General features: G+C 41.4%; 1 protein-coding gene across 3 annotated transcripts in view; it reads left to right on the forward strand.

Annotated features, from left to right (window-relative positions):
- The window catches only part of sh3d19 (SH3 domain containing 19), a 142,147-nt gene that overhangs the window by 94,751 nt on the left and 24,778 nt on the right, over positions 1-22,618 (forward strand). For all 3 annotated transcript variants that reach the window (XM_072558039.1, XM_072557157.1, XM_072558835.1), the window contains 3 exons: positions 304-398; positions 14,944-14,984; positions 20,235-20,493. In XM_072558039.1, coding sequence (XP_072414140.1) covers positions 304-398; positions 14,944-14,984; positions 20,235-20,493 — 395 coding nt within the window. The remainder of the gene's footprint in view (positions 1-303; positions 399-14,943; positions 14,985-20,234; positions 20,494-22,618) is intronic.

The raw sequence follows: 22,618 nt of genomic DNA on the forward strand, positions 1-22,618 counted from the left end.
TTGAGTCATTTTTATGTTCTTTCCCTCTCTCAGGAAGCTTTAGTGCATGAAGCTTAGGATTGTCATTACTTGTCAGATGCAAATTGCGCAAAAATAATTAGCAATGCCAGTCATTGGAAATAATCAGAAGTCTTCAGAACCATTTCAGTGAGAAAAAGAGACATTGTTTGATGTCTTGGATGAACAGAAATTCAGTTGTGTTCCTGTGTTGGTTTTATATCGTTTAACTGTGATTTACAAGGTATATGTTATGGAATGTGAGTGTTGACTATTCTTTCTTCTTCCTTTCACCTGCATCTTCAGAAGACATTGAAAATCCTCCCCCTCTGCCTGTGGAGACACCCGTTGGAAATTTTGTTGCACAGAAGCCCAGCTTCATGTCTAAAGCTCCAGTTGAAGTAAGATATTAATTTCCTGATTTTCCTTTCAAAATCTGGACATTCTTTTTTGGTTCAGTCAGTTCTTCACTGAAGCAAATATAATTTTTGTTTCTGCACAATGAGAAATTGCACAGTTCACTTTATATTCATTGTGTATGGGCTGATTCAGTAGTGCTAAGCTAGTTATGGTCATTGCCGAAATGGAAAATCTTTTGTATCTCATTTGATCATCTATGTGATAGGAATAAATATCTGAAATAAGTAATTAAATGTTGTTGCAAGAGGTTCCGAAATAGTTACATTCCAATAGAATACCCCCAAATGGTTATGCTCCCAGTTAAGTGGGAGGAACTGGCTAACCTGGTTTATTCAACCCCTTTTTGACTTGGTTTCTATAAGATTAATTTAAGAGGAGCCAATTTAATCAGGCTTTCTAGAATAAAAAAAGGAATGAGTTCTAAACCATATGATAAGATGATCAAATGTGACACTTGGGTGCACTGAGAGGGGAGTCCAAAAAGAAAAAGTAAAAGAAAATAGACAACAGTTTTCTGCCTGTCCCTGATGTAATAAAGTGGGGGATTCTGGGAGTGCTGACTGGAATGTCTGGGCAGTTGCCTAGAAATTCTTGATTCTATGCAAGCTTCCTTCAATAGTAACTTTGCTGACTACCTGTTTTCAGCAATCAGAGAGAGAAAGACTTTTTGTCTGCACGTGTAACCAGTGGAAATTCTCAGCTGTGTCCATTCTCAGCACGTTTAGCACAGTGTAACTTAAATCACAAGCGTGCACCACACACTAGCAACACTGAGCAGGGGTGCAATCGGCTTTTAACCCACTTTCTTGCATATTCCTGGAAAGGTACACAAGAACAAAGAAAATTACAGCACTGGAACAGGCCATTCGGCCCTCCAAGCCTGCGCTGATCCAGATCCTCTATCTAAACCTGTCGTCTATTTTCCAAGGATCTGTTTGCCTCTGCTTCCTGTCCATTCATGTCTCTGTCTAGATACATCTTAAAAGTGCCTGCCTCGACCACCGCCAGTAACAACGCATTCCAGGCACCCACCACCCTCTGTGTAAAGACCTTTCCACACATATCTCCCCTAAACCTTTTCCCTCTCACCTTGAACTCGTGACCCCCAGTAATTGAGTCCCCCACTCTGGGAAAAAGCTTCTTGCTATCCACTGTCTGTAAATCTCATGATTTTGTAGACCTCAATCAGGTCCGCCCTCAACCTCTGTCTTCCTAATGAAAATAATCATAATCTACTCAACCTCTCTTCATAGCTAGCATCCTCCATAACAGGCACCATCCTGGTAAACCTCCCATGCACCCTCTCCAAAGCATTCACATCCTTACGGCAATGTGGCAACCAGAACTGTACACAGTATTCCAAATCTGGCCGAACCAAAGTCCTACACAACTGTAACATGATCTTCCAACTCTTGTACTCAATACTTCATATGATGAAGGAAAATATGCCGTATGCCATCTTGACCACTCTATTGACCTGCGTTGCCACCATCAGGTTACAATGGACCTGAACACCCAGATCTCTCTGTGCATCAATTTTCCCCCAGGGCTCTTCCATTTACTGTATAGTTCGCTCTTGAATTGGATCTTCCAAAATGCAACACCTCACATTTACCCGGACTGAACTCCATCTGCAATTTCTCTGCCCAACTCTCCAATCTATCTATATTCTGCTGCATTCTCTGACAGTCCCCTTCAGTATCTGCTACTCCACCAATCTTAGTCATCTGCAAACCCACTAATCAGACTGCCGACACCTTCCTCCAGATCATTTATGAATACCACAAACAACATGCAACTTCACTTTCTCCATTAGCCTACCATGGGGAACCTTATCAAAGGCCTTACTGAGATCCATGTATAACACAAAATATGTCTTTCGCCCATAACTGCCTTTTTTTCAATTCATCATGTCTGGAGTGTGGGACATATTACATAGGAGATCACCGCTCAGCTTTTTGAATGGCATATTTCTCTTTCAAGATCCCTTACCATTCTTCAGGTGTGATATTTCATGGTTCCTCTTTAGGATTCTGTGTAATCTACAGAGGTATTTCAGAGACCCACTGAATTTACATTCTCAGCCATCTTTTGGCTTGGTATGTCTTTCTTTTAAAAAATGCATGTCATACTTCAAGGGCCAGTATATCTGCAAGCAATTTGAGATTAAGATCCCTTTTCATGAAAATATGCATTAGAAATATGAAGTAAATTGTTGAGAGTACTAAAGTTATTACCTTTTGCCATGTGTTATCTTTGAAAATGTTTGACTCTTCGGCTATATGGAACAGTTTCATGATCAACCAATAAACATCATACAGCTTCTGTCAACCACTGCTCACCACCTGGAAGCTAAGTTAGCGATTGTCAGATGTTTGTTCAGACAGCTAGGACAGCAAAGCAGTCCCCAATCCTACACCTCATTGGTGTCTACTCTCCATTTCAAGAAGGAACCAGTGAAGAATGTTTGTGGCATTATAACATAGTCAGTCTCTTTCTGACCTGACATCGGCCTTCCTTCAGGAAAGAACAAGAGATGATGGGATACAAATCTGGGAATTCTCCCAATCTCATGTAATTTTAGACAGAGATGGGTGCAATCTGTGGAGGATTGGTATAAATGGCCGAAATCGATCATTTATGCTGCTTTTCTGAAGTTTCCTTGGAAGAGCCATCTCCAGATTAAGTCATTAGTGCAAATGGATGTTACTTTAATTTAAAACCAAAATGTGTGAACATTCATAATGCCCCTGTGGTTAAATGTGGCATTTCTGAATATGACAATGATGCCTCCCATAGTCAAATATTTTGTCAATATTCCTACATAAAGAATGCCTGCTCAGACATGATCCCAGAACCCTAATTACAGACCAAGAAGTTAACTTTTGTGAGGAGTTCTTAATGAATATTTTAGCATGTTTTCACAAAATAGAGAGATGATCGGACCTTGCTACGGAGAAAATATAGAGAGGGTAGAACTACTGGGGTTTAATAAAATAATAGAAGTGGAGAAATTACACTTTGAGAAACATGTCCCATAAGGGAAGGGAAGTAATAATTGAGACGCTGACAATTATCCTGTCTGGCTGCAGGCTTGGTCTGAAGGCTGAATGACCTCCTTAGATCTGTATGCTTGCTTCGGTTTCTTTTTATACTGACTTAAACCCCATCTGAAGTTCTCTGGAGTATTCTACTTTTGTCACCTTGGGAAGCCATTCCCCTCACACTGTCCAATCACTGTTCCACTGTTTTGCCCAGATACTGTTTCTTGTGTGGATACTACTCCTCAACCGACCCCTTTTTCCCCCGTTGCTTCCTCAATGACTTGTGATCCTACCCCCTGCCCAACATCAAACCATTACCTCTCATGCAGTGAATTCTACCCTCACCCACTCATGGCTGGTGGTACATCAAAAGGAATGAGGAGCATGTTTGTGGAAGCCAAACTAGGCATCCTTCTTGGAGTAGGAAAATTTAACAGCTATGTTCAAAATTATAAGCAGTTTTAAGGTAGAATAACTAAGGAGAAACTGTTTGGGCTGGCAGGCAGATCAATGTCCACGTGGCACAGATTTTTAAAATACTTGACAAAAGAACCAGAGGAGAAATTAGGAAAAGGTTGCTTATGCAGTCTGTTATGACCATCTGGAGCATTCTGCCGGAATATACCGTGGAAGCATATTTAGTAATAATTTACAAAAGGAATTGAATAAATAATACAGTATGAGGAAAGATTGGAGACTTGAGAAAAATTTTAAAACTCTAATCACGTGACCCATTGGTTTCAGGTTAACTGAGATAATCATGTTGTACTTAATGTTATCATGTATTATATTTTGCATGTCTGCATATTGGAGGCTGTTCATATTTGTTCTTTGTGGCCTTCTATCTGATCATTCCATGATAGCGTGGATTGGGTTATTCATAGAAAAGCATCTCTGAAGTTGTCCAAGCTTCAGCACCTCAGAGAACCACTTTGAGACAGTGTCACTTCTGATCCCCAGTTCTCAAACTGACTGTATCTTACCACAGTCGAGAGTGTGGTGCTGGAAAAGCACAGCGGGTCAGGCAGTATCCGAGGAGCAGGAGAATCGACATTTTGTGCATAAGCCCTTCATCAAGAATGTTGGGGGGGAAGGGGGCCGAGAGATAAATGAGAGGCGGGGGGGGGGGGGGGGGGGGTGGTGGGGGGGTAGCTGACGACAAAGTGATAGATGGATGAAGGTGAGGGAGAAGGTGATAGGTCAGAAGGGGCAGTGATGGACAGGTCCGGAGGGCAGGGCCAAGTTGGAGGCTTGGGACTGGGATAATGTGAGGGGAGGGGAAATGAGGAAGCTGTTGAAATCCACATTGATCCTGTTGCAGGGTCCTGAGGCAGAAGATGAGGCGTTCTTCCTCCAGGCATCAGGTGGTAATGGTTTGGTGATGGAGGAGGCCCAGGACCTGCATGTCCTTTAGGGAGTGGGAGGGGGAGTTGAAGTGTTCAGGGGGCAGTGGGATTGGTTGGTGTGGGAGTCCCAGAGGTGTTCTCTGAAATGATCCCCAAGAAGCCCCGATGTAGAGGAGACCACACTGGGTGCAATAGATGCAGTGGATGACATTGGTATCATACCACAGGCTGAGCTAGCGCGTTGGATTCCTTAGTGTACCTGACCGTCAGTGTCAGCTTTCTGGAATAGCTTGGTATCGTCCAGGACAAAGCAGCCCTCTTATTCGGCACCACATTCACAAACCTTCCCTCCCTCCACCACTAATGCTCAGTAGCAGCAAGTGTGTATCATCTACTGTAGAAATTCATTGAGAATGCTTGGACAGCACCATCCAAATGGGATCCACTAGCTGCAAGTTCCCCACCAACTCATCCACCATCCTGACTTAGAAATACATCGCTGTTGCTTCACTGTCAAATCCTTCACTAATGGCATTGTGGGTTTGCCAACAGCACGTGGAACCACAGTGATTCAAGAAGGCAACTCACCCCCACCCCCTCAAGCAACTAGAAATGGACATAGGAATGTAGTCCAGCCAGCAATGCCCACATCATTTGAATGAAGCTTTTTTAAAAAAAATTGATTTGATTCTTCCGGATGTAGGCAGCAATGATCTCTTCCATTTTCAATTCACTTTAAAAACAATGTTTACAGATGTAAATGTTGCTGCATGGGCCAACACCTATTGCCAATCCCTGATTGTCCTTGAGATGATAGCGGTGAGCTGCCTTCTTAAACAGCTACCGTCATCTGGTGCAGAGATACCGGCACTACCATTACATGGAGGGGAGCTCTGGACGTTTGAGCCCAGCAGCAGTGAAGAGACAGTGATGTTGTTTCAAGACTTGGAGGGGAGCTTGCAGATGTTGGTTTTCCTAAATGTCTGCAGCATTTATGGTAGAGTTGGCAGGTTGGAAACTGCTAGTGAAGGAGGCTTATGGAGTTGTTGTGGTGCATCTTATAAATGGGTGCACACTGCAGCCATGGTACACTGGTACTGGAGAGAGTGAATGGTTAAGGTAGTGGGTGCAATACTGATCAAGTGAGCCTTTGTCCTGGATGATGCTGAAGCTTCATGAGTGTTGTTTGAACTGCACTAATTCAGCCAAGGGGAGAATATTCTAGAACACCCTGACATATGGCATGTAAGTGATAGACAGGCTTTATGGAATCAGGAGGTGAGTTATTCATTGCAAAGTCGCCAAACGCTGATTAGCTTTTGCAGCCATAATATTTATATGCTTGCTTAAGCTTAGTTTCTGCTTCGTGGTAATACCCAGATTTTTGATGGTGGGTGATTTAGTGATGGTAATACCACAGAACACCAAAGGTAGATGATTAGCACTGCTCCTCCCAGCGCCAGAGACCCAGGTTCGGTTCCAGCCTCTGGTCTATGTGGAGTTTGTACATTCTCCCCTAAGTCTGTGTGGGTTTCCTCCAGGTGCTCCAGTTTCCTCTCAGAATCCAGGGATGTGCAGGTTTAGGTGAATTGGCCATGCTAAATTGCCCATAGCGTTCAGGGATGTATAGGTTAGGTGCATTGGTCAGGAGTAAATATAGAGTAATGGGTTTGGGTGGGAGACTCTTTGGAGGGTTGGTGAGGACTTGTTGGGCCGAAGGGCCTGTGTCCTCACTGTAGGGATTCTAAAATTAGCTTCTCTTTTGTTGGAGTTGCTCATAGTCTGGCATCCTTGAGCTGTAAATGGTACCAGGCCAGAATGTAGTTCAGATCTTGCTGAAAGCAGCCCTGTTTAGTATCTGAGGAGTTGCAAATGCTACTGAACAACAAGGTGATACAGTGGCTCAGTGGTTAGCACTGCTGCCTCACAGCGCATGGGATCTGGGTTCGATTACAGCCTCGGCTGACTGTCTGTGTAGAGTTTTCATGTCCTCCCCGTGTCTGTGTGGATTTCCTCCTCCCACAGTCCAAGGATGTACAGATTAGGTGGATTTGTGGGGGAAGGTAAATGCAAGGTTTGGGGATAGGCTGGCTCTGGGCAGGGTGCTTTTTGGAGGGTTGGTGCAAACTCAATGCACTGAGGGACCTGTTTCCACACTGTAGGGATTCTATGAACACTGTGCAATCACTATGGAACATCCCAATTCTGACCTTATGATCAAGGGTGCATCATTAATGAAGCAGCTGAGGATGTTTGGATCTCAGTTAGGATCTTAGGGAAATCCTGCAAGCACCGTCTTGGGATTGCGATGATTGACCTCCTAGAAACCACACTAAAAATCCTTATGCTGGATATGACTTCAAGAAATGGAGAGTTTCATTCTAATTCCCATTGAAGCAATTTTTCGAGTTTCCTTGATTTAACACTTGGGCAAGTGCTGTCTTGACCTTGAGGGCAGTCACTGTCACATGACTTCTTGGACTTAAATTCTTTTGCCCATATTCGGACAGTGGCTATAAATGAGTTAGAGAGCCAGGAGGCCCCTGGAGAACGCATTATTCAGCAAGTTATTGCTGTGTAACTGCTGTTTGTTAACCAAGTCAGTTGCACCTTTTGTCACTTTGCTGGTGATCAAGATTAGAGCGATGGCCCAGTAATTGGCCAGTTTGGATTGTTGTGGTCATGGCATATCTAGGAAATTTTCCATGTTCTCGGGTAGAGCCAGAACTACAGCGCAAGTTAGTTCAGGAGCATGGGCTTTTCAGTCACACTGCTGGGATCTTTAATGCCTTCAATCATTTCTTGGTATGACAAGGAGTGAATCAAACTTGCTGAAGCCTGACATTTGTGATGCTGGAGACCTTGGGGAGGCTATGATGCATGGTCTGATGAGATCACGTGCTGTGATGATTGGTGTTACTTTGATGATCTGATGGTGTGGCATGATACACCCTGAAGGATGTATCAGTATGGGTAGAGTAAGGAAGGTAGCAGTACATTAAACTCAGTGGCACTGAATAGATCCAGGTAATGTCTAGAGAAGAGATAACCATCTACTTCGCAGTCTACATAAGCTACTTGAGAACAGTTTATTTAAAAAAAAACCGCTTAGAAAGTTGGTAACAAAATTTGGAAGGCAATTTTTAAAACTCAACTGTGAAACCTTCTCACTGTTTGGAAAATGTTATAGCAAAATGTCAGCCCTGCAATAATACATGATGTTTTTGATATCCATTGGTAATACTTTCACTGTGAGATGGTCATAGGTTATGTCCCGCTCCAGAACTTGAGCGTAGGTTGACATGGATTGAAAGCTGGATTATCAGGGGTGCATTCCTTGGAATGAACTCATTCTGTGGATGCTAAAAGTGTACAATCATGTTGGAAGATAAGTGTGTTCCCAGAGTATAAGGGCAAATGTTTGTACCTCAATCAGTGCCACCAATAAACAGATTAGCTGGTTATTCCTGTCAGTGTATGCAAAATGATCACACAACCTCTGAATTAATTTTCTGAAAAGTGTGTTCCTGAATGCTGTTTAAAAGGATATATAAATAGAAATTAAGTTTCATATAAAGCTGACTGCATCGGAAATGTGAGTGATTGCTTTGATAGGATCAAGGTAATGGGTTGATACAGAGACCTAGTGCCACAGTGGGTAGTCTCTCTATCCCTGAGCAAGAGGCTCCAAGTTCAAATCCCACGTGAGGCACTTGATGATCAACGAAAGTGCATTCATAACGCAGTCACATGGGTTGACTGACGACCTGCAAATCATTCTGACTTGCCTCTGCCAGGTGGTAACCCATGGTTCATGTGGAGTGAGAATGTAACCTCTCGATTCAGGCTAGTGACCTGTTCCAGGGAAAAGTATGGAAAGCAGCATGAGTGTGTGCTTTGTCTTCTTGAGCACCTCTTGGCATGGGACAGGAATGTCTTCCAAATCTAAGGTGCACGCTCACTCAATTCTGTTTCTCTTGCCATACACTTGGCAACACCATGATTAGCAAATTGAACATGTTTCTCCAGAGGATCCTAATTTAAAATTACAAGCTGCATTTATGTAGCATCTTTAATATTGAAAAATTATACTCGGAGGGGTTAATTGGACAACAAGTCAATAAAGACATAAGCGAAACGGTAGTTAATGTGGTGGATTTTAATGAAAATGTTTAAAGGAGGATGGGATTATGCAAGGCATTTTGTAGTGTGGGGCAGGGGTCAGTATCATTTTTTTTTAAAAGACTCTCAAGTTTTCAAGTGAGTTTTCAAAAAACATTTTGGAGGTTCCTAAAGGAAAAACTATTTAATTGACGTTGTATTCTCGATCACTTTTATAGCATTGCTCATTAGCAGAGGCATGGAGCAAGCTGGCAAATGTTTGGAGACTCCTGAAGGAAAAGTGGGTCTCAATATTTATGTTGGAAACCAAACTGTTGTTGAAGCAGGAACTTGCCAGTTTGCTGTATGCCCCTGTTAAAGGATATTAATAGAGCAAAGACTCAATGCTATAAAAGTGACTGAGAATCCAACAATAGTTAAATAGCTTTTACTCATTTACAAAATCCCCCATCATTCCCCTCTATCAGCTGAAGTAAGGTGTTTAACAAGGTTCCTCATGGGAGACTGATTAGCAAGGTTAGATCGCATGGAATACAGGGAGAACTAGCCATTTGGATACAGAACTGGCTCAAACATAGAAGACAGAGGGTGGTGGTGGAGGGTTGCTTTTCAGACTGGAGGCCTGTGACCACCACAAGGATTGGTGCAGGGTCCACTGCTTTTTATCATTTGATGTGAGCATAGGAGGTATAGTTAGTAAGTTTGCAGATGACACCAAAATTGGAGGTGTAGTGGACAGCGAAGAGGGTTACCTCAGATTATAACAGGATCTTGATCAGATGGGCCAATGGTCTGAGGAGTGGCAGATGGAGTTTAATTCAGATAAATGTGAGGTGCTGCATTTTGGAAAAGCAAATCTTAGCAGGACTTATACACTTAATGCTAAGGTCCTAGGGAGTGTGGCTGAACAAAGAGACCTTGGAGTGCAGGTTCATAGCTCCTTGAAAGTGGAGTCACAGGTAGATAGGATAGTGAAGAAGGCGTTTGGTATGTTTTCCTTTCTTGGTCAGAGTATTGAGTACAGGAGTTGGGAGATCATGTTGCAGCTGTACAGGACATTGGTTAGGCCACTGTTGGAATATTGCATGCAATTCTGGTCTCCTTCCTATCGGAAGGATGTTGTGAAATTTGAAAGGGTTCAGAAAAGATTTACAAGGATGTTGTCAGGGTTGGAGGATGTGAGCTATAGGGAGAGGCTGAACAGGCTGGGGCTGTTTTCCCTGGAGCGTCTGAGGCTGAGGGGTGACCTTCTAGAAGTTTATAAAATCATGAGGGGCATGGATAGGTTAAATAGACAAAGTCTTTTCCTTGGGGTCGGGGAGTCCAGAACTAGAGGGCATAGTTTTAGGGTGAGAGGGGAAAGATATAAAAGAGACCTAAGGGGCAACTTTTTCACGAAGAGGGTGGTGCGTTTATGAGGAAAGGTTTTGAGAGATATAGGTCAAGTGCTGGCAAATAGGACGAGATTAGATTAGGATGGCTGGTTGGCACGGACGAGTTGGACTGAAGGATCTGTTTCCGTGCTGTACATCTTTATGACTCCACGTTAAAGCAAACTCAAACCCTGCAAAGTCATGTTTTTCGGGATCGGGCAAAGTCCAACCCTTTCTGTACAACAAACTTTTTTTTTAACAAATAAAAGCCCATGCAAAATATATGCAAAAGAAGGGTTGTTCACAGACAGACACTTCAATAACAGGATCATTTAAAGAAAACAAAGCTAAGTTTCCCCTGGACCTCTCTACTTTACTTTAAACTTTACTCTCAAAACGATTTATTGAGCAAGTATAAACAAAGATTAAGGCCTTTGAAAAGTTCTTGTTTTCTTTTTGTTTGGTTATTATTGTTTCATGAGTACTTTTTAAACTAAAAAGCCAGGTCCAGGAGTAGAGTTTCAGGAAAAGTAAAGATACTGTGGTTTTACCCTGATTGGCACCTCATGCTGTCTCCCTCCTCTGTCAGTATGTTCTTCACAGTTGTTTGAGTTAGTTTGTTGTCTTCAATCCTTATTTATTTACACTTTGTCTGGGATCTATCTCCTGATCAGGGTAAAGGATATACCATTATGGAATCTTTACAGATGAGGCACTCTTCTTAGCAAGCAAGATGGAATATTGCAGATAGTAATCAACACAACTACGTTACTAGTCAGGCACACATATAGGACTCTTGGGAGCTCTACCAATTACATCTCTCCCTACAGTGGCTCGTATAGAACTCACTGTCTCTGCCTACAGATTGTATGTGCTATCCATAGAATGGCTGGAGGTGAAAGCAAACAGTTTCAGGAACCATTACCTTATAAAACAGTGTAAAGACTACCAGAGACTTCACTTGAAATGTAAATTGGAAAATGGAAGTTTGGACTGTTGTGTTATCAGGGAAACACAGGGTTTCATTATATAATTTGATGCAAAAATTGAACAGTGTGGTGTTCAGTCTTACACAAGACTCTGTACATTCAGGAGGAAGCTGGATATGCGATTTTTGTGAGACTAGCTGGTACTGGGTACCTATAATCTGACAAAAAAAACTACATGTAACAGCCTTTCAATTGGTTTTATAATTCATAGAATCCCTACAGGGTGGAAACAGGCCATTCGGCCCATTTTAAGTTATGGTTTATCACAGAAGTGAGAAGATAGAGAGCAGTTGGCTTCGGACTGCCAAACACCTGTCACTCAGTCTGTAAGGAGGAAAGGAATAATCCTCGAGTCTCTCCAAAGAGATAAAATACACTTCTCCTCCAGCCAGGACTGAGGTCTAACTGACCAGATACCCAGTTGAGGATCACTGTAGTCGACAACTATGATATTGTCATCAAAAAAGAATTGTGGTTTGGACTGTTGCTACAGAGATTTTGTCTTTTCTCTACCTATATTTTTTGCCCATTCCTGAAAAACAATTTGTCTCCTCTGTCTTGTTTATTCTATTTGTGAACAAATTGGGAGTGTGTCTTTGTGTGAATTTAAAAGGGTGCAATTCAAGTTTGCACATGAGTAATTTGTATTCCATTTTTGCCACATGTTAAAGGAAAGGTTTGTTATGGTAAATAAGTTTGTTTTCCTGTTAATTGATGAAAACTGATGTGATTCTTAAAAATATACCTTTGATAATGGTGATAATCAGACATACACATCCCAGTGATTACATTGGTAATATTTCACATTTGTGGCGACTTGTGCAACAGTGGGGCTTGCTTCCACTGCCCTCTTCCCTTCAGGATCATGACAACAAACCCCATTTTAGAAAAATGTTTGGTGCTGCTGTTGCTGTTTTGTGCTCTCTTTCTATCTTTGTCTCGCTATACCTTCCTCCCTCTCATCTGCACTCTCGTTTTCACCCCCCCTCGCCCCTCCTTTTAAGGCAGCTCTCTGACAGACACAGCTGGAACCACTCAAACTGCACTGCATCTGTCACCATCTTGGTTTCTGTTTCTTCTCCAGGTCCTTTGACAGCTGTGCTGAAATCGCAACTCTTCTTTCTCTCTTACCTTAAAATAAGAAGATTATTGTAACGGGGAAAGAAAGGGATGGGAGCATAGGGAGGGAATTGTTTTATTTAGCATTTGTTTAAGAAAGACTCTCAGCGCCTTCTCCCTAATGGGCTATCTCCCCTTCCCTCACTTTCCTCTCCTCCTTCTCCCAGAACTCTAAACAGAGTTTAAAAACATAAGTAATTCCCTAAGAGAGTTTCAACTGTCAATTCATTCCCAGTTCTAAGGTTGTGCTCTGAAGAGAGGTGTTTCTATGCCTTTCTCCAGAAGGAAAAAAACTTTTCATTTTTAATTCTCCTGTTTCTCCCAGGCTGCTTTTGCAATCACAGGTTCCTGCCCTCTCTGCTCTTCCATTCTGTCTTTGAATAGGAAAACTCTGAAGCTTGGTGACTTGATGCACACTGACTAGACTCTGACCTCAGTGTTATTCTGTGGCTGAGCATTTCTAACTCACCTGTGCAAGGTTTTCTTAGAGTACATCAGAGACTAAAGGACCCAACATGTCCCCATTGCTTCCTGTGGAAGGCCACTAAGTCAACCCTCATGGGTCACGTAACCAACTGCTACATGAAGCACAAATTGTTCTGGTGTCAAAGTGACCTTCAGCACAAAATAACAAAGTTGGAAATCAAGAGACAAAAATAAGTTGGCTAAGGAAGGGCTGTAGGAAGAGGTGAGGAGCAGTTAGATAATCTGCTACTTCAGGATGCAGAGAGACCATTTAATATGATCACCTGGAAAACTTTGCACATGTACCTCTAAGCAGCAAGTCATAGAGTCATAGCAACACAGTGCTGGGAATGCATAGTTCCATTTAAGTACAATGTGAAAAACTGGAAGGTACAGAATACTTGGACATTTTTAACCAGTGTAACCTGTGCCGTAGTTTACCTGCAACTTACAGAACTTTAGAGAAAAAGTCGAGAAAGCTTTTAGAGAAAAGTGGTTATGGACATTAATTGCCCCAAAAAAACTGCCTTTTAAAATACAATGGGTCCTCTATTCTAAGGGTTGTTCAGTGAACCTGTTTGGACTTAGTATTTGTTTTTCAGCCTTTACTAGTGACTAATGAAGAAATCCTAGGAGCTGCAAATTTCTGTCTATCTCCCTCAGTAGATGACTCTGGGAACCTGAAAAAAAATCCAACAATTAATGTTTTTGACTGGACTATAAATCCAGAAAAGGTGAACTGTCTACTTTCCAAAGACTTGGATTCAGCTTGATTGCAATCCGTGATGCCAAGACATACACAGCTATTGGTCAGGTGCTGGAGAATGAGATTACAATAGTTAGGTGGTTGGTTTTGATGGGTGTGGACATGAGGGGCCAAAGAGTATTATCCTGTGCTATAGGTTTCTTATGATTCTATGTACTGAAGATCTTCCATCAGTCTACAACTGACAGCAGTTCAGTTTCATCAACAGGAAGCCTAATGACCCGTAAGAAGTCATCCCATTCTCTCCATTTTCAGTCCCATGGCCAACAGGTATTCCTTTTTGCCTTTCTCTCAAACAAATTGTCCAGTTTGCAGAGACTGAGGTTGTCTTTTTGTGATATGTAAATGTGTCTGTGTTTGACAGGATATGGTTTGAGTTCTGGATAATAATTTAGGAGTTAACCAGTGTTTGTCACTTGTTTTAAGAATAATTTCATGTTGCAGTCAAGTGAACTTTTCAATACATTAAAGAAACCTGTTGAAAGTCTATTTTATTGTGGCTAGTACAGCAGACTTTACATTAACCAACATCTATGGGATCAGGAGTGCACTGGCTGGTCAAAAGGTCAACATAATCAATGTAAAAGGTAAGTTACTAAATAATAAAAATGTAATGCAGGGGTACACACATCACATTATACTTTATTTACTTAATTAAAAATCACACAACACCAGGTTATAGTCCAACAGGTTTAATTGGAAGCACTAGCTTAACTTTATTTACACCACTTTATTTACAGTAGCCATGTATGTCTTGGTATTATGGATTGCAATCAAGCTGAATCCAAGTCTTTGGAAAATTGACAATTCACCTTTTCTGGGCTTATTGTTTCGTCTAAATCATTTAAGCAATAATGCGACTTTACCTTAAATACAACTCAATGGCAGAGAATCACACCCTCAACTGACTACTTGGATGTCACAGAGATTGTGATGATCTTATGAACTTGTATACACGGAATAGTGTATTATAAGTTTTGCCTGTTTATCCAAAGTGCTGTTTCATCAGGTGCCGGTTAAAACAAAGTTTGTTGTAGTACAAAAAGGAATTAGCTGTCCATTGGGGGTTAAATATTAGTGCATTCCTGCAGTCATCATGACAAATTCCCCGTGCGCACGCACACACGCGCACACACACACACACACACACACACACGCACACACACCCTCCACTGCCCATGGGACCCATCAATTTCCACTGAGTGCGGACATGTGAAATTACTGATCATGTATGGTTATTTATCTCTTGATTTTTAATTTTTTTTTATCTCTTGGTTTTAAAATTTATTTTCACTTTTTCAGAATCTTGGTGAGGTACCGGGACCAGTTGCTAGCCAGTCTTCGTAAGTACTTGTGGTTCTGAAGCAAATTACAGAACAAGCACAAATCTCATTTAAGACCATAAGACATAGGAGTGGAAGTAAGGCCATTCAGCCCATCAAGTCCACTCCGCCATTCAATCATGGCTGATGGGCATTTCAACTCCACTTAACCACATTCTCCCCGTAGCCCTTAAATTCTTGTGACATCAAGAACTTATCGATCTCTGCCTTGAAGACATTTAGCGTCCCAGCCTCCACTGCACTCTGCGGCAATGAATTCCACAGGCCCACCACTCTCTGGCTGAAGAAATGTCTCCACATTTCTGTTCTGAATTTACCCCCTCTAATTCTAAGGCTGTGTCTACGGGTCCTAGTCTCCTTGCCTAACGGAAACAATTTCCTAGTGTCCACCCTTTCCAAGCCATTGTATTATCTTGTAAGTTTCTATTAGATCTCCCCTTAATCTTCTAAACTCCAATGAATACAATCCCAGGATCCTCAGCCGTTCCTCATATGTTAGATCTAACATTCCAGGGATCATCCGTGTGAATCTCTGCTGGACACGCTCCAGTGCTAGTATGTCCTTCCTGAGGTGTGGGGACCAAAACTGGACACAGTACTCCAAATGGGGCCTAACCAGAGCTTTATAAAGTCTCAGTAGCACATCGCTGCTTTTATATTCCAACCCTCTTGAAATAAATGACAACATTGCATTCGCTTTCTTAATCATGGACTCAACCTGCGTGTTTACCTTTAGAGAATCCTCGACTAGCACTCCCAGATCCCTTTGTACTTTGGCTTTACGAATGTTCTCACCATTTAGAAAGTAGTCCATGCTTGTATTCTTTTTTCCAAAGTGCAAAACCTCGCATTTGCTTACATTGAATTCCATCAGCCATTTCCTGGACCACTCTCCCAAACTGTCTAGATCCTTCTGCAGCCTCCCCACTTCCTCAGTACTACCTGCCTGTCCAGTTAAGCACAAGCTTTGGCTTTCCTAAGCACAAGCCTGTATAAACCATGGAAGTTATGCAGAGCCATTTACCCCACAACATCAACTTGGTTTACATGCTGCAATTAAATGACAAGTTTGCAAGCTAAAACATTCAGGTGAAAATATTCACTGTTTCAGCGAATAGTCACAATGTTACTCTTTACAGACACATGAAGCAGATATTTAATGTTTATCAGATTAGAGCACGTTTATAGAAGAAAACATTTCGTTAAGGTTACAGATCAGTAACCTATGGTCAGAACTGGCAGATGTTAAATATTTGTGACCTAGTCTAGATCTCCCACAGAGAGGTTATCTTGAAATGTTTTCTGCATTGCATAGACATGTTGGGAGTAATTTGAACAAGTCAGTCACGAATTATAGAACCCCTACAGTGTGGAAACAAGCTATTAGCCCCAACAAGTCCACACCGACTCTCTGAAGAGTATCCCACCCAGACCCATTCCTCTACCACTCTACATTTCCCCTGACTAATGCACCTAGCCTACATATCCCTGAATACTATGGGTGACTTAGCTTGGTCAATTCACCTAACCTGTACACCTTTGGACTGTGGGAGGAAGCCAGAGCGCCGGAGGAAACCTGTTCAGACACGGGGGGAATGCGCAAACTCCACACAGACAGTTGCCCAAGGCAGGAATCAAACCCAGGTCCCTGGTGCTGTGAGGCAGCAGTGCTAATGTTACATTTGTATACAAAAATCTGAAGTAACATTTATTAAATTCACAGTTAGTCTGAACCATTGCATGTAATGCAAGTTCTAAGATACCATTGATGTAATGATGGAGTATAATTATTCAATAAGTTCAATTCAATATTTAGCTGTGTTCTGATCTGGCTAGGGACCGTTAACATTTAAAACGAAATCTGAACATTTAGCATTAACCAATACACTATAAGCTTTGAAAATGTCAATAAAACACAACATTCACTGTTAATAGTTCCAACTGTTATCAAAGGTTAAACTTGAATTTGTTAGTTCTTGACTTGGATGCTCAGTCCTTTAGTCTGATTTTTTTTCAATGCCTCAAGCTAACCTGCTGACTGCTTGCTACAAGTTCTGAGGAGAACTACTGAATGTTCTTCCACTAGTTTCAAATTTTCCCTTTCTGTTCCCTCTCAAAATTCAAACTGATTAAGCCTCTCTCCCATTCCATAGGGTGAATGAAGATATTTGTTTTAATTTTGCTTATCGTGCGAATGTATTGATCCGTCATTTCCTTCAGCTGTCTTCGCTGCGTGCACATACTAACTACAAGCAGTGACTGATACTTGGAAGGCTCTGCCTGTCTTCACATAGCCTCAACCAGTATCAGTCTGCCCAAATGTCTGGGTTTCTAAATCTCAGCTTCAGTTTTGTTTAATTAGTAATTGGGAGGGTTGGTTTACTTTGTATGTTTCCCTTTACTGTTTCTATTTAATTCTTCTGTCTTCAGTTATCATGCACATTGTTTTAAGCTTATCCACCTGCTGTTTTATAGCTCTATCTCTTCTTGTCTACAGTCAAAGCATTTATTCCTCAAACTAAAAGTTATATTCTAAAACCAGCGAATCATTGGTGAGATATTTACAACAGCCATGGTGCACAGATTAGAAGGGTTCCATGCTTCATCTTAGATTGATGTGAAGCTTGCAGATCCAGACAATTAAATTGATGCCGTATCAATATAGAAACCAACGCAAACCACAGGTGAACAACTTGCCTGTTAAATGTGCTGCGTTGAGGTTGGATGACTAACCTGCTGAAGAGATCCCATCAGTGAGTTTTAATATGCCAATGAGTTGTCTTTGTCTGGTTTTGGCAACAATTTAAAATTCCAAGTACTTGGAAAACCTGACAGCTGAAAGGAATGAGCCCCTGCCAGGTCCATCAGGTCACTTCCATTCTATGATCTCTTTCTCCTCACCGTATATTCTCCTACCCCATGTTCTTCTGTCCACTCTGTGATCTCTAATACCATACCCTTGTGATCTCTCCCAGTGAATCACTCACTGTCATTGCGCCCACTGTGCTGTAAACACCCTATCCATCTCCTAATCTTGCCCTAACACCAAAATCCCTTTCTCTACTTCAGTGCCTTGTGATCCCTTGCTGTATATCCCCTTGTCCTTGAGTTGTTCCACCCCATGGAACAAAAAGACCATTTGACTCATTGTGTCCACCCCAGTCAAAAACGACAACTTAACTATTCGAATTCTATTTTCTAACATGCATATGCCAGGACATTGCAAGTGCATGTCTAAATACTACTTAAATGTTATGAGGGTCTTTGCCTTTACCACCAGAGAGTCTAGATTCTCATCACACTCGTAGTAGAAAAGGTTTTCCTCACACCTCATCTAAGCTTCTTATCTTAAATCTCTGCCACCATGGTCATTAAACCCTCCATAGGGAAAACTGTTTTCCTGTCTACTCTATCTATGCCCCTCATAATTTTGTACATCTCAATCACGTTCCCTATCAATTTCCCCTGCTGTATGGAAAACACCCAAAGTCTATCCAATCTCTAACTGAACTCTCCAGTCCAGGCAACATCATCGCAAAATTCTTCTTCCCCCTCTCCAATGTTATCTCATCCCTTGTATAATGTGGATTCCAGAACTGCACACAATATTCTAGTTGTGACCTAACCAATGGTTGATATAGTTCCAGAATAAGTTCCCAAGTCTTAAATCTATGCCTTGACTAATGAAGTTAAGTATCCAAGTGCTGCCTTAACCACTTTATCCATCTGTCCTGATACCTGAAGGGACAGTTAAACGTGTACACCAAGGTTTCTCTGACCTTTGGTGCTTCACAGGGTCCTACTGTTCATTACGTAAGTCTTGTCCAACTGCATTATGTCACTTTTATCTGGATTGAATTCCATTTGCCACTGAATAGCCCATCTCACCAGCCTGTACATGTCCTTCTGTAATCAAAGGCTAAAAGGTAAAGTCGTTACTGTCTTAACAGGCCATTAGGCTGCTCTCTCATTGGCGAAAGAAGACAAATGGAGGTTTAACTTGAAGGTCACCACATCCCTCATGCAAGGGGAGGGCTTGAGAAAATGGTCCTTCATGGTAACCTCAACTGGTGCAAGAATTGAACCCACTCTGTTGGTGCCACTCTGCATCATCAACCAGCCATCCAGCCTACATTAGCAAGTGTATTGACAACATCGCTGTGGATGATTGCAAAGGTGTGTGCACAGCTAAGGACCCATGGTTCCACCTTCAGAACAGGTGTCAAGGCAGCCCTAACAACAGCAAGGGCCAACCTGACCCCGGCCATCAAATAGGCAAAATGTGCACACTCCCAGAGAATACACAGCAGCGATACGTGGAGCATGTGGAAGGGCATCCAGGCCATCACCAATCGCAGAACAGACCCTACAACAGAGAATGAGGACAAGCTGAGAGGATCATCGGGGTCTCTCTTCCCTCCATTACAGATATTTACACCACACACTGCATCAGAGAGGCTAAGGGCATTGTGGAAGACCCCACACACCCCTCACTCAAACTCTTCTCCCTCCTGCCATTTGGTCTCTCACAGCCGGACTGTGTAATAGTGTCTTCCCCCAAGCCATCAGGCTCCTTGACACCGTATAATTACACTCTCTTTCATTTGCAATTTTCTGATGACTTCTTGAATTGCTGCTAAAACAATGTTTTATTAATGATCATTCATTGTTACATTGTAATTTGTCTGCCACTGTGCGTATTGTTGTGTCTTGTCAGGAATTTCTGTGCTGCTTTGCATGTTTTGCTTTATGCTGCCCTGAGCTCTCATGTAATCTGTGTTCATATAGCACCCTTGGTCCTGGAGGAACGCTGTGTCATTTTTATTGTACCAGCTGGATATGGCAGAAATGACAAATAAAGTTACTCTACTCTACCCTAACTGAGCTAGCCAATCTTATCCCCTTCACTATTTGCCACCTCACTAATTTTTATATCATCTGTGAACATACCAATCAACCCTCCTACATCAACTCTAAATCATTAATATAAACCACAAATAGCAATTATGCTTAAATCTATTTTTAGCAATTTATAATGGTATTTTTAATGAAAAATATGTATGTCGATTCAAGAAAGCTCTTAAAGTAACATCTTAGTGAAATGTAAAACTTATGTTTATACTTATGAATGTTCGAGTTTATGGATAGAATTTTAGGTTAACAAAAGTTAGCTTAAAGTACTGTAACATCTGTTAACCTGTAGGCATTCTCTTTAGACTGTGTATAACTACAGCTCCTGTTATATTCCAGGACAGCTACCGGCAAAATCCGTCCTGCGCGGCCTCCCCCAGCTAAAGCTGGTCCGGCTCGACCTCCTCCACCAAAGATCTCTGCAGCATCAAGCCAACTTCACCACTCTTCATCTGAAGTGGGAATCAGCAGCACTGCGGGGAAAAGCAGCCCACGTGCTCAAAGCAAGATCAGTCCCAAAGGAGCCATGCCTCAGAAAAAACGACCTGCACTTCCACCTCGCCCAGCTCCTGGACACCCACTCTACAATAAATATATGGTAATCAATAAGACAGAGACATTGAAATGTCAACTTTGCAATGTAGTATTATTGAAGTGTAGTATTGAAATGTTTACTTTTCCAAACGTTCTTCCTTTGTTATCTCTTATCATGATGTTTAAGGTACAATTCCATGATGCAGCCTTAAAAGGGGAATATTAAAGACTGACCATAGAGAGCATTGCAGGTTAACCTGATGCTATCTAAAGTCCCTATCTATCCACTGGATCGTGATTCCATTCATAACTGTGATAGAGTTTGTTTTCCCCTTCACTAAGCTGAGGCCCATTGAAACATACCTTCCATCTCCCCGATTGACATTGACCCAAATTAGCGCAAACCCAGAAATAGAAACTGAAAGATCGAGTGCTGATTGAAAAGTTACAAGAATTACAATGGAAAATAATTCAAGCTTTGCATTTGTTATATCTTTAACTGCAGACTTTGCAATGTCCATTTTGCAATGTTTTAGCTTCTCAATGGTAAATTAGAAATAGTCCAGTTTACTGAAGGATCCAACTCTGTGTCTTTTTATACGTTAGTGATTTTAATTGAAATTCTTTGTTCATTCCTGTTCTATCTATGCCATCCTTTGATTAAAAAGCAGTGGTTAGACCTGCATCTCCCTGCAAATGACAGAGATCAGACATCACACTGCAATCCTCTTTTTATATAAAAAAAACCAAGAAATGAAGTTCCAAATTCCTTCCCAGCTGAGATGCTTTCGATGTTGAACTAAATTCATACAGAGTGATAACCTGAAGTCAGGATCCTCTGTATCATGCAAGTGCTGTTAGGGGAACATGCCCAATGATGCTTGTTTGATTTCCTCACTTTGGGGAAAAGGAGAACACAATCAGCCCAACTAAGTTGAGGAACTTTGAATGCAGGATACCCACACTGGACTGTGAGGCTGCTAATCTGGCTTTGCTGAAAGAAGATTTTAGGCTTTACAAAAGTAATTGTTTTGGGTGACATTACAAAAATGATTGTATTGAAAATGGGAATGTGAGTAACACTGGTTGCATTGCTCATTCAATGTTTCCTGAGAATATGAATCCTTTTCTTGAACTGCTGCACTCTGAGGATGTCCAATGATGGACATATAGACAGATAATAAAATTGTGAAACCCTGCGCAACTAAGCAAAATTTCAACTTACCACAATTTTGACTTTGGATGCTAGTGTGAGGCAGGCAATATGATTTAGTCACCCCTTGAGATTTTCATTTCTGTTAATAAAAATCGATGAAGTTGTGGAACAAACAACTGTATCAACATTGTCTGTTCTACACTATCACCCAGTTAACATTGTTTCACTTCTTATCAATACTACAGGTTTTGTAATTCTATCCTAAAATTAATTTCAAGAATTATTGCTGTACGTAACAAAATACAAGTGAGTCAGATGGAAAATGTAGAGTACTTGAAAAAGGTGAATATAACTTCAAAATTCTATCATAAAAAATGATTGGAAATGCATAGCATCTAGAAGACGAAAATTGGTTAGCCTTTCAACCTTAAATTGGTTAACCCAGTCTCTCAAAATAACCAATCAATGTTGGTAAGAAATCAGTCATCAGCTTAAACATAGTCTTACCTTAGCTTTTCAATCACTAACTGAAATGTGCAGTTTGGATTTAACTTGCTTTTACCTGAATCCAGTTTGAATTTAGTGCGTCTGTTTTTATGATATTGGGCTCAGAAACTAATACCTTGGTATTTCAGAGTGAGTTTGTTCAAACAGGAGTTTTCAACATGCTCACAAATCTTCCTTTTCCAAATCAAAAGTTCTCATTGGCCTGTGCAATATACGTTTAGGAATCAGGGTAGAAGCTCCCAGAGCAGCTGAAGAAAGAATATATCTTTTAATCATAAAATTGAGTCACAGAGGTTGGGGGAAGAAATTTACATTTGATATGTATAGCAACATTGGAAACATATTCTGCAAACTTGAATGTATAATTTTCCTGCAAGAAACCACATTGTATTTTTGTAAATTAAGCTGCACATTAATGATATGGCTAAATGATGCAATTTATTGCCTTGTCTGGCACTTTCATTGCTCTAGTTTTACGAAGCTCACCTTGGACTCAGTGACAGCATCCTCACTTCTGAGTACAGAG

This window comes from Chiloscyllium punctatum, chromosome 1 (assembly GCF_047496795.1).
Source record: "Chiloscyllium punctatum isolate Juve2018m chromosome 1, sChiPun1.3, whole genome shotgun sequence".
Classification (NCBI taxonomy): Eukaryota; Metazoa; Chordata; class Chondrichthyes; order Orectolobiformes; family Hemiscylliidae; genus Chiloscyllium; species Chiloscyllium punctatum.